This window comes from Canis lupus, chromosome X (assembly GCF_048164855.1).
Source record: "Canis lupus baileyi chromosome X, mCanLup2.hap1, whole genome shotgun sequence".
In the NCBI taxonomy this organism is placed as follows: Eukaryota; Metazoa; Chordata; class Mammalia; order Carnivora; family Canidae; genus Canis; species Canis lupus.
Window position 1 is genome coordinate 109,383,231 of NC_132876.1, and position 16,182 is coordinate 109,399,412.

Consider the following 16,182-nt stretch of genomic DNA (forward strand, 5'->3'; position numbering starts at 1 on the left):
ATGTTGCTGATGAGAGCAACCCCTGCAGCTGTGTCACTGCCAAGGCTAACCTAGGGAGGAAGTTGTGGGTGGGTTCTCTCCTGCTCACATTCTTTCTCTCTTTCTTTAAACACATACAGAAATTACTCTTCTTTCTCCTCATTTTGGGGGACCAGGAGAGTCTATAATACCTTTCTTATAACCACTTCAGGACCTGGCACAGAGTGAAAAGGAACTTGAATTTGCTGTTGTGAGTCAAAGCCTCATTATTTATCCAGTAAAAGTGTACTATTTATTCCTCTTCATAATTGCAGAGAATGTGCATTAATTCCGTTAATCCTCACCCCCACCCCCAACCCCCGGGTAGTGATTATTCCTATATTACAGATGGAAAAACTGAGGCTTGGAGATGAAGATTGCAAATTCCTTAAAGGCCAGCCTTGGTATCTAAACCCCAGTAGCCTGACTTTGTGTGATTGGATTGTAAGAACTGAAGAGAGGGGTAATAGAGACTCATGAAAGCAAAGTGAATACAGTTGTTTAATTCTTCTGTTAAGTCAGTTGACTGGTGAAACTGCCTGGGGAATTGGACTTAATAAGGACATGGTGCACCATCTATCATTTGTTCGTTTGGTATGAGTGCTTCAAAACTGATGAAAATGGGTAGTTTAAATAGTTTAATATCCCAGTTTCCTCTGCTGTCTTACTACTACATATATAATTACATAATATGAATACTGTGGGGACGCCTGAGGGGCTCAGTGGTTTAGCACCTGCCTTCAGCCCAGGGCATGATCCTGGGTCCCAGGGTCGAGTCCCACATTGGGCTCCCTGCATGGAGCCTGCTTCTCCCTCTGCCTGTGTCTCTGCCTCTCTGTCTCTGTGTCTCCCATGAATAAATATGTGAAATCTTAAAAAAATATGAATACTGTGAAGGCAATATTGTCTGGCACTTGTCTACTGAGAACATTCCGGAAATCAGCATTTGTGGTCTCTATGACTTAGTTACTATAACTGATATCAGTCTACTGTTTTATTTATTTTTTGTTTTTGTATATTTTTTTATTGGAGTTCGATTTGCCAACATATAGTGTAACACCCAGTGCTCATCTTGTCAAGTGCCCCCTCAGTGCCCGTCACCCAGTCACCCTATCCCCCTGCCCACCTTCCCTCCACCACCCCTTGTTCGTTTCCCAGAGTTAGGAGTCTCTCATGCTCTGTCACCCTCACTGATACTTCCACTAATTTTCTCTCCTTTCCTCCATAATCCCTTCATCTTTCACCTGCTCAAATGCTTTTTATTTTTTCTATAATGCTTATTGTTTGAGAATAAGTAAGTCATAAAAATAAACCTTAAGGGGCGCCTGGGAGGCTCAGTTGGTTGAGCTTCCAACTCTTGATTTCGGCTCAGGTTGTGATCTCAAGGTTGTGAGATTGAGCCCCAAGTTGGGCTCTGTGCTGGGTATGGAGCCTGCTTAAGATTCTCTCTCTCCCTCTCCCTCTGCCTCCCCACCCCCCACTCAGGTACACCCTCTTTCTCTCTCAAAAAAATTAAAAATAAACCTTAAAAAGCACATATTTGGAGAGGTAGAGCTTTACATTGGATGAAGAGGATGATTATATCCATTGGTTTCTGTTTTTTGCCATTAGAGGAAAGGAAAGAACTTTCCCACGAGCACCTCTCTTGACACATGAAAAGGTTGCTGGTGTTCAGTAATGAAGCATTCATTAAAGGAAATGTAACCTGGGTGGAATTTTCTCTGAGTAGTCATAATAATTGAGCACCTACTGTGTGCATAGTTCTATTTTCTGTACCATTCATGTGGTATGATAAGCTGGGTGAGAAAAACAAACCTCTATACACTTCCCACAGACCAGAGAAGTTAAGTAACTTGCCGAGAGGAGCACAGCTAGTCAGTGCCAGACCTGGATTTGAGCCTCTAGGTGGCTTAACTCCAGCTTTCCAAGTGCTCACTCCTACTCGTACTAGGTTACAGGATATCTGGATGGCCTTGGCTATATTAAAACAGCAACAACAAACTAAACCATAATTAGCATGAAGAGGGTACCCAGATCTGTCAGATTCTAAGAACCTGCTGGGAATCTTCGCTGAGCTGGATGTTAGGCTTCTGTGAGTTTTTATTTTTATTTATTTTTTAAAAAGATTTTATTTATTTATTCATGAGACACACACACACACACACACACACACACACACACAGAGGCAGACACACAGGCAGAGGGAGGAGCAGGCTTCATGCAGGGAGCCTGATGTGGGACTCAATCCCGGGTCTCCAAGATTATGCCCTGGGCCGAAGGCGGTGCTAAACTGCTGAGCCACTAGGGCTGCCCTTCTGTGAGTTTTTTTAAAAAGATTTTATTTATTTATTTATTGAGAGAGAGAGTGTGTGTGCAGGGGGAGGAGCAGAGGGAGAGGGAGAGAATCTCAAGCAGACTCCCCGGACTCCCCGCTGAGCATGGACCCTGATGCGGTGCTCAATCTTACAACCCTAAGATCATAACCTGAGCCAAAATCAAGAGTTGGAGGCTTAACTGACTGAGCCACCCAGGCGCCCTGAGGTTTTTTTTTTTGTTTTTGTTTTTTTTAATATGCAGCCATGTTCAGTTGGAACTCCCACCTCCAATGAATGCCTTATGATGGTACTTGAAGAAGGGAAATAAGTATATACATTTTTGAAAAGTTTCGTCAAGTATATTGATTTTTAAGAATAGGTGCAATTAGTAGTTCGTATTAGTTCCAAGAATTATGTATCCTGTAATGCTTTGGTTCCGTGTAAAGCACTTTAATATCACAGACTTTGTAGACTCTGCTGCTTTGACATATAGGAGTCGAATGTGGCTGGTAGCTTTAAACATGCGCAGGAACTCAAGTGTTGATTCTGCCCCCACAAGTGGAAAAATGCTTTGCTTTAATTGAAAAAACAGGCTGTGTCTAGCCTTTGACTCCCTTTACATTTAATCTGACTACTCAAGAGTTTCTGGGAGGGCGGGGAGAGAGGGAGCAGGATTCGACCCTGTTGTTCATCAGTTAGATCCTGAAAAATTTTGGAATGTGAATTCTGACGGTGACCTCCCACTGCTTCTTCTCCCTTTTGTGAAGGCGAAACAAAAACACTACCTAGGAGATTCTGAAGCCAGATGGTGGTGTAGCCCAGACTTCTCAAGCTCTAACAGTGCCCTGTTGCAGGGAGGAGGGGGGGGCATGGGGGGGGGGAGTGTGAGGGGACATCTTGTTAAAATGCAGATTCGGATTCAGGAGGTCTGGGCTGAGGGCTGGTGCGTGGGGGAGAGACTGAGACTGCAGGGCTGACAAGCCCCCAGGGGATGCTACTTTAGTACTCCTCATGGAGAGGGCCCTTCTGTCCCAGGCCCTCTTCTGTCCCCGGCCCTCTTCTGTCCCCGGCCCTCTGTCTCAAGGCCATGTTGATCATCTGAATCACCTGGGGAGTTCGAACAGCATAGCTTCCTAGCCCTCAGCAAACTGAGTGAACTAGAGTCACTAGGGCTGAGGTTACGCAGATATTTGGGGTGGGGGCAGTTACTGATGTGGTTTGATAATCTGTTAGCTTTGTCCCTTTTTGGCCGTGTGGGGGTGGGGATGGGTTGGGTAATGACAACTTAAAAAACTTCACTGTAGGAATCAGATTGAGATGTTTAAAGACAAGCTTTCTGACATCCTAAGAGCTTCCTGTTTGACCTAAACTCCATGAGAAATCTTGACAGCCACTCCCCTTGGAAGGGAACTGGCTGGCTCTTGATGATTGTGTCCAGACTGGCTGAAATCAGAGTGTGGAGAAGAGAGTGAGGACTTAATGGTTAGTTTGCTGACCTGCTTTGCATTAGATAATGTCTGTGGAGGCTCCCGGAGTGAGTCCAGGGGAGCCGGGGCCCAAATATGGAAAAGAGGAGCCATGATGATGAGGTAGGAGTTGAAATTACCATTGTGATTGTTTAAAGCATTATTTCAGCACTTTCCCACGCGCCTGGGTATGGGGTTTTATTTTTTGTGCTGCTCAGAGGGCCGGACAAGCTGAGGGGGGTGGTGCTGGGTGACAGTTCTGCTCTCATGCAGCACCGACCCGGTCCCTGGTGGAGTCTTTGAGGGTCACCCCTTTCACAGTATGAGTTTTTCTTTTTTTGATAACTGAGACTCTCCAGCAACTGAATTTTTTGTATTTCTGAAATCTTATTATTAATCTTTTCCCCTGAGATCATGTAGGAAGGTGAGACACCAGGGAGAGATGATCTTCCCAGTGTTCCTTGATCTCTTGTGTCCCTTTTAAAAAGTCCCGTTCTTTGAGACCAAGTGTTTCCCATTCTTGTTGCATTTACAATTTTCTTTGCCCCAGCTCCCTTACTTGTCTGAGTTTTTTTTTCCTTTTTTTTTTTTTTTTTTTTATAAAGGGAAATGCTGTGATCAGAAAAAAAACAAAAAGCTGGGTGGGGGAGAGCCAGAGGCAGGTTCCAAGTGACCTGGCTCTGACCCACACCTGCTTTTCCTACAGTGACTTCAGGCCCAGCAAGGAACACGGGCGCCCACACGGGCGCCCACAATGTGTGAACCCTGTGAGAAACCCCTGAGCCCTGGCCTCACTGAGCACTTTGCTTCTCTCTGCTCGAACCCTCCCTGCTGCAAAGACAAGGCTCTAGGACGTAGCCTGGTGGGTGAGACAGACCGAGAAACCCACTTTTCTAACCTATTGTGGTGTGCACCTAGTATGCCAAAGGAGCTGAAGAGAGGGGACCTTAGAGCCTGAGCAGGAGAGGAAGGAACAGAGGAGGAGAAGACGATGGTGAGAGTGACCGAGGAAGTGTGAACAGAGGCATGGAGGGGGAAGAAGTTTGAGAAGTATCTGGAAGGAAGCCTTGCCAGGGAGTAAAATAGGAAGTGGAGGTGGGGGTGGTAGTGTTGGGAGGGTGGGGGGCATGAGGTGGGGAGGTGACAGGGACCTTGTGCATGTTCCTTTGTAAGGAATTTGGACCCTAGAGGTGATCAGGATGCATCAGAGGAAGGATTTTAAGCAGAGGCATGTTGCCATCAGATGTAGATGGAGGAAGAGTTTCTTTAATAGGTAGATTTCTTCTGAATGAGCATCTGCCCCTGTGTAGCTTATTTTAAAAATAGCTTTATTGAGATCTAACTTGGATACCATACAATTCACCCACTCGGAGTGTCCCATTCAATGGCTTTTAGCATATTTACAGAGTTCCATAACTATCGCCATGATCCAGTTTTCGTATGTGTCCTTCATGCCCCAAAGAAACCTTATGCCTGTTTGCTGTCACTCCCCACTTCCAAGCCCAGCCCTAGGCAACCAACCACTCATCTTTGTAATTTCTCCTTTTTCTTTAACATTAAGGGGAATGTCTTCCGTGAGTGTATTAACTTGAAGGAGTCTCTTTGCCAGATTACAAACTCTCACTTTTCCCAGCTATTGCTTGACCCGTTCCCATCAGCTGTGATGCTTGTTCACTCATGTAACGGGCAGGCAGGTAGGGTGGCCCCCCAAGGGCAGGGTGTTCATCTGCTTGGGGTGACGTCAGAGACCTGTGTTCTTCTCGGCTCTCCTCCAGGGTCTCATTCTGCCGGGAGCTTCACCCCAGGGCTGCTTTCTCTGTGGTTGTCAGGCAGCTGTAGGATGGCATCTCCTGGCAGTGGGGCCCTTGGCTTACTTGTTCGCGGCTGGCATGCAGGACCCCTTTCCTGCAATCTGTGTGAGCTTAGTTCCTGTTGTCCGCCAGCCCAACCAGTGATGCCTTAGAATTAATTAATCTGCCCCTCTGGAGCTGGGAGGGGGCTCCCTGGGGGACGGGTGGCCACCTGTGACCCACCAATAGTTGGCTCTGCTGGGGAAGGAGGAAGGGAGCCGCCGCTGCCTGGTAGGCTTGTGAAGAATGCTACGGGAGTGTGTTGGAAGCTGACCCTAGCTTCCTGTCTCTGCGAAAAGCATCATTGATTATCTCACCAATTCTGGAGTTTGTACGAATTTGGTCAGGGGGTACCCTCAGGTTTACCTTTCAACAATGTAATAGTGTGGGCAATAGTGGGAATGGTGGTAACATTAACCTATGGGAAGTGGAAAGGGAGATGGACGGGGTATTGGGGTGACTGGGGGGGCAGTTGGTGGGATGAGCACTGGGTGTTATGCTAAATGTTGGCAAATTGAACTCTATTAAAAAACTTAAAAAAAAACAACATTAACCTATGGGAGAAATAAATGATTTAAGTCTCATTAGAAAACCTGTTTGCTCTAGGATAGAAATGTTTGAATTCATGACTAGTAGTAAATACTAGAAAATTGTTCTTTTTTAAAAATTTTATTTATTTATTCATGAGACACACACACACACAGAAGAGAGAGAGAGAGAGAGGCAGAGACACAGGCAGAGGGAGAAGCAGGCTCCATGCAGGGAGCCCGACGCGGGGCTCGATCCCGGGTCTCCAGGATCATGCCCCGGGCTGAAGGCGGCGCTAAACCGCGGAGCCACCCAGGCTGCCTTCGAAAATTGTTCTTATCTAGTTACTAAGTTAGCCCCTTGGAATCTCTCCTTGGGGGTGGTTGGGGGGGAATGAAATCTTGTCCCAAATATGTCAGTATTTGAGTTACTTTGTGAACTTGAAATTAACAAAAATGGACTTTCTTTCAAGTATAATTCACGCTTCACTAAGCCAAGTAGACATTCTGCCAGTTATTTGGACTTTATTAAATTTTGCTTTATGTGTAATAAAAAATTCAAGGTAGGCCTCTGCTTTGCAAAGTAACTTACTTGATTAGGAGCTGTATTTTCAAGTCTGTTTTGGAGTGAGGTTTGTCCTCATGTAAGTAATGAGCGTTTGCTGGTGCAGCTCTTTAATGGTGAGAACGGATGTTGAAGAAAGCAAACACCATATGCCCTTTGTTTCCCGTGCATGTCCCCTCCTGGAGGCTGGGTGGAGTGTTTCAGCTGTCTCGAATAATCTCCATTTTGCTGTTGCTGCAGACTTTGCGGTTCTCCCACTCTTCTCTCCGATGTTACAACTTCTTCCTCTTCCTCCTCCTCAGTCAGAAAGGTTCCACGTTCTCAAGTGCCAGAGATTGGATTAATTTTGAAAAATGAGTTTCCCTTGATTTGTGACAGAAATTAGTGCAGAGAATTAAAAAAAAAAAAACCACCCAGTGTGAATGTGTAGTGGGAGGGGCAGACGGGTTGGGTACGGGACAGGATGCTTAGAATAATTCTGCTGCCAAGTGAATCAGAGAGACTTGCAGCTCTCGGCGAGCACGGAACATACTCCTGCCCAGAGTTCAGGCACAGTCAGCCCGAAATCACCACTGCATACTCCACAGAATGGACCTTTCAGCAGCCAAAGCCCCTAGTGCTGCAGACACGCCTGAGACTGTAAGTAGGCCGTGCATCTGGTTTGATTGCTCTTAGCGCTGCATCTTTTGTAGCCTGTTGCCCGACTACTTCTTTAGGCTGGGAGGAGGCACGATGGGGAATTTGGTCCCAGCTCAGTCCTTCCTCTTGAGATGGTGAGCAACACTGTTTTCCACTCAGACCTGGGTCTGTTTTCTGGTTTGTAGCAGAAGGGAATTGCTTTCTCCGGGCGCTCCTCCGTGACAGAAGTGGCTTCTAGTTGAGGCCCTTTAGTAGCAGCATCCGTGAAGATTGTGGACGGCTCTATCGTCTGGTGTGAGGGCTCTTCCCTTCTCCCGACTGCGATCACTGAGTTTTGTCCAGGGGACACCCCAGTCACGGAGCCTCCTCCCCCACTCCGTGCCCTGCAGGCAGCCCTGAGGACAGTGAAGTGTCCCTCTCTGGGACTGGGGAACATTTCTGTGGCAGCTGGCAGGTTTGGAAGCCTGGGATGCAGGCAGGTGTAGAATCCAGATTTCCTGTGGTGGGAAGGAGAGAAGAATGAGATAGAAGGCAGGACAGAAAGTCAGCCTGAGGTCTCTTAAGAGCGCTGTCCTGCTGCTAGATGCCGGTCGAGGTGGGCGGGCAAAGCTCAGATCCTCACTCTGCTAACTGGGCCACTAACGAATCTCTCTCCTTGCCTTACCCTTCCCATCTGAAAATCACTGTCTTTGCACTTCATGGGATGCTGGATTGTTTGAGGTCGTGAATGTGAAAGTAACTAGTACTTGGTAGGCATTTGCTAAGTTTAGTAATTTTGCCCTTCGTACCCCTTCTTCTTCCTTAGTGGCACATGGTACCATCAGGGATGCTGGGCTCTGCCCCTCTGTTGCCATCCTGGCTTCTTTCAAGGCAGCCCTTGTGGCCTCCAAGCTCTCTTGCTTGATGTCATAGATTTGATAGCTTTGTTCAAGACCAGAGCCCCAGGTTGCCCCTTTAGCCCAGGTCGTGTGACCCCCTAGGACAAGGAGGTCTCAGGAAGAAAGTGTGAGTGGATCATGCTGGGTCTCAGAGGTCCTTTTTGAGTTAAAGATCGTGGGGACAGGGGCCCAAGTCAGGAGGCCATGTTATGAATCCTAGGGGGTCAGGGCTAATTCAGAAGAGTCATTTTTCATTCAGTTTTGAGTTCCCAAATTCTGGATACCTATATTCATCTAGGGCAAGGGAGAAGGAAAAAAACATCTCGAAGAAAACTGCTCAGCAGTTCATCTGATTTCTGATTCCCAAGTACGTGTAGGGCACTGTCAGGGTGACACATTCTGTCTGGTTGTTTCGGCTAACCTGCTCGTGGGTTTAGGTATCCCACATGATCATCAGCCAGTTCCCAACAGACACACTCCCATTATGGGTGTGTGCCTGTTGAGGGGACTTTCTAGAGCCTGTCTTGTTAATTAGCTTTACTCTGTGCTTTATCCTTGCTAACTGTGAGTTAATTGCTAATAAGAGTGTTTTCTTGTCAGTCACAAGTTTCCACCCCTTTCCTCAATTGAATTTCTGGTATTTCATCTTATATTTAGGTGAAAATCGTTTGCCCTCAGCCAGCCAGATTCCTCAATAACGGTCTGCGAGCTCTAACACGTTGCTAATTTTTATCAGTGATTTTGGAGTCATTGTTATCATCTGTACATTTTGGTCTACAGGATGATACAAGAACACTTTTTATTTTAACTGGCATCGAAATCATGTATCACGGCATACCAGCCTTCAGTGGCTCTCCGTCGCTCTTGTTTGAAATCCACTTTCCCATCACCGGCTGTGCCTTGTGTAGCCTGGTGCACCTACCTTCCCAGCCTCGTGGCTGTCACCTTCACACCTGGCTGCTGCCCTGTCCTGCTGCTAGCCCCAGGCACTTACGGTGCCCCCCTGCCAAGAGTGCCCTTTCTCTGGCTCTTGCTTGGCCAGCTTGCTCTGCTTTCAGGTGTTGCTTGGAGAAGGCCCTAAGCCATCTTATCTTTAGGGACTTCCTCCATCTTAAGTTTCCTTTCTCCCTTCCTGTCACATCACCTTATCTATTTCTCGCAGAGCACTTATATCACAGCCTATAAATCCCTGGTGGCCTCACATTTGTGTGGCCCTCGCTGCCTGCCCCACTGGCATTTCCACCCCAGTGCTGGCAGAGGCCTTGTCTGTCTTATTCCACTGTCTCCCCAAGCCCCGAACTCAGTTCTCAACACCCAGTAGATACTCCACCAAAATTTCTTAAATGAATAGAGGTTTTGGACGATTAGTATCGTGGATGACTTTTAAGTAGTCTGTGGCTGCAAGCTGATGGAGACAGTTCCATCTCCTCTGTGCCGGCCCCTCCCGGCCCCATCTGCCTCTGTCGCCGCTCTGGCACTTTGGGAGCACTCCAGACCTCGGGGCCCTGTTTCCCACTCCTGGCAAGCTGGTGGCTGGTATCCGGAGCAACCCTCTAACTGTTTGAAGCATCATTTTTGTTCTCAAAATGAAAACCACCTGTCTTCAAAGTGAGTTGCTTAAAACAAATACTTATTTCTTTACCGAGTCCTTCCTCCCCTTCTGCCTTTCCCCACCTCCTGCCAAGAATAATGGGAAAACCCTCCTATCTTGGAGAGTGGTTTTCCCTCTGGTCAGAAATCCAAAGCTGGAGGATTTATGACCCAGGGTGCTGAGCAATTGCTTTCCCCTGCCCTGCTGCTCTCAGATGTTCACACTGTTCTCCCGAGGGGCTCCCAGGGGTCCTGTGATGGGGGCTCAACCTTGGTCTTGCCCCACTTTGCACTTTGCCTTTAAACATCCTTCTTCCAGGTATGGAACCTAGCCCGGGGCACCACGGAGATGGTGGCAGGGCTGGGGACAGTGTCTGAGTAGTGTTCCATGGCAGGCTGCTTGCCAGCTCACCAACACCTCATACCACCTCCAGGGAGAAGCTACTATTGCCTGCATTTTAGAGATGGTGCAGTGAGGCTCAAGGAGATGAGGAAGGTTTTAAGCAGCCAGGATCAGAACCCAGGTTTCTCTGGCTTCCGAATCCTGTATTATTTGTTGGTGTTCTCAGGGTATCCCAAGTTTTGTTACCCATGATCTTCAGGTGAAAAAAAAAAAAGCTGGCAACTTCGTGTAGATACATGTTTGCATATGTGGAACTGCAACAAGTTTCCTGAAATAATAGTTGCCTTCACGGTGCACGCTGCACTCTTACATTCTCCATTCTATTTAAAAAATGCTCGTCAGCACATAGCAGGACTCTGTTCCTTTTTAAGGCCAAGAAATATTCCATTGTATGTATATGCCACAGTTTCTTTATCCATTCATCCATCGGTGGACACTGAGCTGCTTCCCTATCTGGGGTGCCAGCGGCTGGGGGAGGGGGAAATGGGTGGTGCTGCTGGGGTATCAAGTCTCCACCGTGCAGAATGAGTCCGTACAGATGCCTGTTGTACAACACGGTGCCTATAGTTAACAGTACTGTACTGTGCACTTCACACTTTGTGAAGAGGGTAGGTCTCAAGTGTTCATGCTGCAACGGGAAAAAAAATACCAGCGAGGATCTTCTAAATGGATTGCATGGCTCACTAATTGGTGGCAACTTATGGTTTGAAAATAGTCTAAAAACACTAGCATAGGGGATATGTGCGTGCTTATTTTATGTGGAAGCCTGTATGAAGAAAGCTACTTTTAAAAATGCTTATCGTGGGACACCTGGGTGGCTCAGTGATTGAGCATCTGCCTTCGGCCCAGGGCGTGATCCTGGAGTCCCGGGATCCAGTCCCACATCGGGCTCCCTGCATGGAGCCTGCTTCTCCCTCTGCCTGTGTCTCTGCCTCTCTCTCTCTGTGTGTCTCTCATGAATAAATAAATAAAATTTCTTAAAAAAAATGCTTATCGCAGTATAACCTACACATAGAAAATGCACATGAGACTACAGCTTGTTGAATTTTCACAAACCGAACACATCTGTGTAAACAGCACCAGATCAAAACACATGCCATTGCTTTAAGCCTCTTTGAATCAAGGCAGGCAAGGAGCGCAATAGAAAGCAACGTGCCCTCCGTTTGTTCCGAATTGTGCACATGCAGCTCACTTGATAGAATCTCTCTTTTTAGGGTCCCATATTTTGTGTGTCCAGTGGCAGGGCCTGCCTGGTATTTTAGGTCTAACAACTCCCGAAGGAGTAGAACCGGGCCTCTGTGAGGACCATCTGAAATGGCCACAAAAGGAGGCTGAGGATGTGCCTGCTCGAGCGTGCACAAGGAGAAGGAGGAAGGAAGAGGAAGAGGAAGAGGAAGGGCCAGGGCCCCACAGTGGGTCTGGGAGCACTTGGCTGTGCGGATTTATGGTGATAGTAATCCAGACGGGTTTTACTGCAATGGGGCGGGGATGGGGGTGGTGGGGGTGGTGGAGGGAACTTGTGATTAGAGTTCCAAGCCCCTAGAAGTCCACTGACTTTTGTGTAAACTAAAGAACATTCGCCTCTCACAGTGAGTACTGATCTTTAGAGGAAATTCTTAGCACACTGAATCAAACTTTCTCTTGGCAAAAGACCTGCATGTATCTCAGTACAAAAGCCAGCCAGATTAACTCTGCTTTCATGATGTATGGGTTCTGTAAGGTCATGCTGTTGGACAGACTATATCCAATTCCTCATAATGACGTGTGCAGAAACGAGAGGGGGTGAATACTCGAACGTGCTCTTAAATGTTACGTGCTGTTACATGGTTTTATTAATCTCTTTGTGAGCCACATTGATAGCTTTTAGACTGCAATCGCTTCCTTGAATCAGGGACTTTGGGATAATAATAAATCCTTTGTCTTTGTTGATTAGATAAGCTCGTATTCATTGTTCATTTTTGTGAAGGAGACTTTGAACTCTTACACATTTGGTGTGTGTTTCCTGGTGTTCTGGACCTATAGTGTTCACTATGGGTTTGTGTTTAATTCTGTATTTGTTGTGGAAGAAAAGCCCCGGGGCTGTAGCAAACACACCGTGGGACAAGAGGGAGCACCCCACTAGGGACAGGGAATGAGCATATCTGACTTACCATTCCTTTCTTGGTGCCCAGTGTTGGGCCACTAAGCACTTGACGAATGAATGGAAGGAGAGAGGAAAAACTCCTAGCTGGGGTTTAGTGGTGTGTACTATGTGCTTTGTCCCTTCTGTCCTAGCCTATGACATGGATACCTCATGTCCCTTTTTGCCCAGGGACACTTCTGGTGTATTCCTGCTATCCTAGCATCACCCTCTCTCACTCTGAGGTGTCCTGGTTCCAGTGATAAATTGGTTCACTCTGAGAAGACATGAATAGACATTTTTCCAAAGAAGACATCCAGATGGTCAACAGACACATGAAAAGAGCTCAACAGGGCACCTGGGTGGCTCAGTGATTGAGCATTTGCCTTTAGCTCAGGTCATGATCCTCGGGTCCTGGGATTGAGTCCTACATCGGGTTCCCTGCAGGGAGCCTGCTTCTCCCTCTGCCTATGTCTCTGCCTCTTTCTCTGTGTCTCTCATAAATAAATAAATAAAATCTCAAAAAAAAAGAGAGATGCTCAACATCACTGACCATCAGGGAAATACAGATCAAAACTGCAGTGAGGTACCACCTCACATCTATCAGAATGGCTAAAATCAACACAAGAAACAACAGTGTCAGTGAGGATATGGAGAAAGGGGAATCCCCATTCACTGTTGGTGGGAATGCAAGTCGGTGTGGCCACTGTGGAAAACAGTACAGAGGTTCCTCAAAAAGTTAAAAATAGAACTACCCTATGATCCAGCAATCACACTACTAGGTATTTACCCAAAGAATACAAAAATACTAATTCAAAGGGATACATGCACCTGATGTTTATATCACCATTCTCTGCAATAGCCAAATTATGGAAATAGCCCAGGTATCCATCTACTGATGAATGGATAAAGAAGGTGTGGTATGTACACACACACACGCACACACACACACACACACACACACACAGGAATATTACTCAGCCATATAAAATGAAACCTTGCCATTTGCAATGATATGGATGGAACCAGAGAGTATAATGCTAAGTGAAAGAAGTCAGTCAGAGAAAGACAAATACCATAGGATTTCACTCACATGTGGAGTTTAAGAAACAAAATGAACGAGCAAAGGTGAATAAAAGAGAGGCAAACCAAGAAACAGAAAACTGTAGATAACAAACTGGTGGTCACCAGAGGGGAGGTGAGGGCAGGGAATGGGTGACATGTGATGGGGGTTGAAGGAGTAAACTTGCTGTGATGAGCCCCTGGTGATGTGTGGAAGTGCTGAGTCACTGTATTGTATACCTGAAACTAATAGTACGCGGCATGATGACTAACGAACTTGCATAAAAGCTTTAAAAGAATTAATTTGCTCTCAAATATTCTGGTTTGGATAGACAGATGGGGAAACTGAGGGCACAGAGAGGCCACATCACTTCCTGATGCCACCCAGCCAGTAAGAGGTAGTGCTGGGATTCTTTCCTAAGAGTCTGATGTCACATTTCGTCATTCGATCACTAAGTTTTGCTGCCTCACAACTTAGGCCAAGGAATATGTAGTGGGAAGAAAAAAGCATTCTGTTTTTCAGTCTCACTGTTTAGTAAAAATTAACTGCTGTGATGTGTGACTCAGGGCAGTAAGAGTGTGCTGGTGAAGACCCATGGAAATCCTAAATGTGCTTTCCCTGGTGACGCTGGATACTTAGTATCCTAGAGTGCTAATACCATTCACATGTATCTGGTGCTTCATAGTTTAAAAAACCCTTTCTTTTACATTATTCTGTTGAAACTTCATGTATACCCTGTAGGTGGGAGGCAGTATTTCTGTCTTACAAAGGAGGATGGGTGATCAGCAGGATGATGTGATCACCTGCTTGAGATTTTATAGCCAGAAAGAGAGCTGATCCAGGATTCACATCCTAATTTGCTTCCATCATCAGTGCATTCTCACTGTAGCAGAGGGCCCCCGCAGTCAGACGTGCTTATGCAGCTATTTCAGGGGTGCTGCTCATGGGTGGTTAGAAAGTCCTTTGAAGACTCATTACTGGAACACAAGGTTTCGCAGCCTTGGCACCGTTGACGCTTTGGGCCATGTAGGCTATTGTGGGGGACCGTGCTCTGTAGGATGTTGAGCAGCATCCCTGGCCTCTGCCCATGCTGGTAGCACTCCCCTCCCTTCCTCCCCCGGTTGTGAGAACAAAAATGTCTCCAGACAGTGTCAAATGTCCCCTGGGACATGGTTGCCCCTGGTTAGGATCCATTGGCCTAAGTTCAATAGCAGCATTTGAAAGAGGGAAAAAGACAACCTTGAAAATGTCAGACCTGTCATTTTCCTGCTTGAGTTTCTAAAGCATCAGAAAAACTATCAAAAGACCCACAAAGGGGCAGAAAAGGTGACAAGCAGCACATTTCATGTTGGATTTGGTTCCATACAAGAGTCTTGGGTCTCCCAAGGAAGGATACGATAGCCAGAGTTTTTTCAAGTTTAAAATCACACAATTAAAAATGTTTTTTTAATAAAAAAGTTAGAATAGAGATCAACTGAAAAAGGCACATATGCAATCTCCTGGGAGCCTGCTGCCCAGAAATAACCATGGTTCACACGCTGCTTTACCTCCTCCTAACCTTTTCCAACATGCATATATAAATCTTCCAGATAGGGCCATGCCACGAATGCTATTATAATCAGTTTTTAAATTTTTTAACCTTAAGTGTGCCACAAATACCTTTCCATATCTCTGATATAGAGCAACAACATTTATTTTTTTTAATTTTTATTTATTTACGATAGTCACACACACACACACACACATACACACACACACACAGAGAGAGAGAGAGAGAGAGGCAGAGACACAGGCAGAGGGAGAAGCAGGCTCCATGCACCGGGAGCCCGACGTGGGATTCGATTCCGGGTCTCTAGGATCACGCCCTGAGCCAAAGGCAGGCGCCAAACTGCTGTGCCACCCAGGGATCCTGAGCAACAACATTTAAAAAATATTTTTATTTATTTATTTGAGAGAAAGCACATGAGCAGGGGTGAGTAGCAGAGGCAGAGGGAGAAGCAGACTCCCTGCTGAGCAGGGAGCTGGACACGGGACTCGATCCCAGGATCCTGAGATCATAAACTAAACCAAAGCAGATGCAACTAAGCCACCCAGGCACCCAAGAGCTACATCATTTTCAATGACTGCATAGTATTTCATCATATGGTTACAGTATAATTTATTCACTTGGTCTCCTATTGTATACATTTGTTTCATTTCCAATTTTGTTTTTGGTATAACATGCAAAACTGTGATGAGGATTTATGTGTGTGTGTCCATGCCCTTCACAGCCTCTTTTTCGCCCCCCCTTCCAGAAATAAGGAAATTTTATCATCCATTGAACAAGATGCCTAATTCAGGGATGCCTGGGTGACTCAGTAGTTGAGCGTCTGCCTTCGGCTCAGGGCCTGCCTGATCCCAGGATTTGGGATCGAGTCCTGCATTGGGCTCCCTGCGAGGAGCCTGCTTCTCCCTCTGCTTAGGTCTCTGCCTCTCTCTCTGTATTTCTCATGAATAAATAAATAAATCTTTTAAAAAAAGATCCCTAATTCATAGTGTGCTGGAATATATTATATACCTTTGCCCCTGAAAATTATGGAAAAATGCATTCATAAAAATTCAATTATGAAAAAAAAATTCAATTATGTACTACTAGATGTGCAGTGTGGTATGGAAAATTCTTTGGTTTTCTGATTAAATGATGACTAATAAGAAGCCATGTAGGTTTCATGCCCTGTTCATGAAAACCACTTTTAAACTGTAGAGGGCT

The 16,182-nt window shown here is 46.2% G+C and overlaps 1 protein-coding gene across 14 annotated transcripts in view; it reads left to right on the plus strand.

Annotated features, from left to right (window-relative positions):
• The window catches only part of SH3KBP1 (SH3 domain containing kinase binding protein 1), a 339,164-nt gene that overhangs the window by 86,885 nt on the left and 236,097 nt on the right, over window positions 1–16,182 (plus strand). For 2 of the 14 annotated variants that reach the window (XM_072817108.1, XM_072817112.1), the window contains exon 1: window positions 7,183–7,380. The exons of 11 other annotated variants lie outside the window; for them this stretch is intronic. In XM_072817108.1, coding sequence (XP_072673209.1) covers window positions 7,330–7,380 — 51 coding nt within the window. In that variant the 5' untranslated portion in view covers window positions 7,183–7,329. Of the gene's footprint in view, window positions 1–3,796; window positions 3,923–7,182; window positions 7,381–16,182 lie in introns of those variants that run through there. One more of the 14 variants, XM_072817114.1, reaches the window with a different exon arrangement.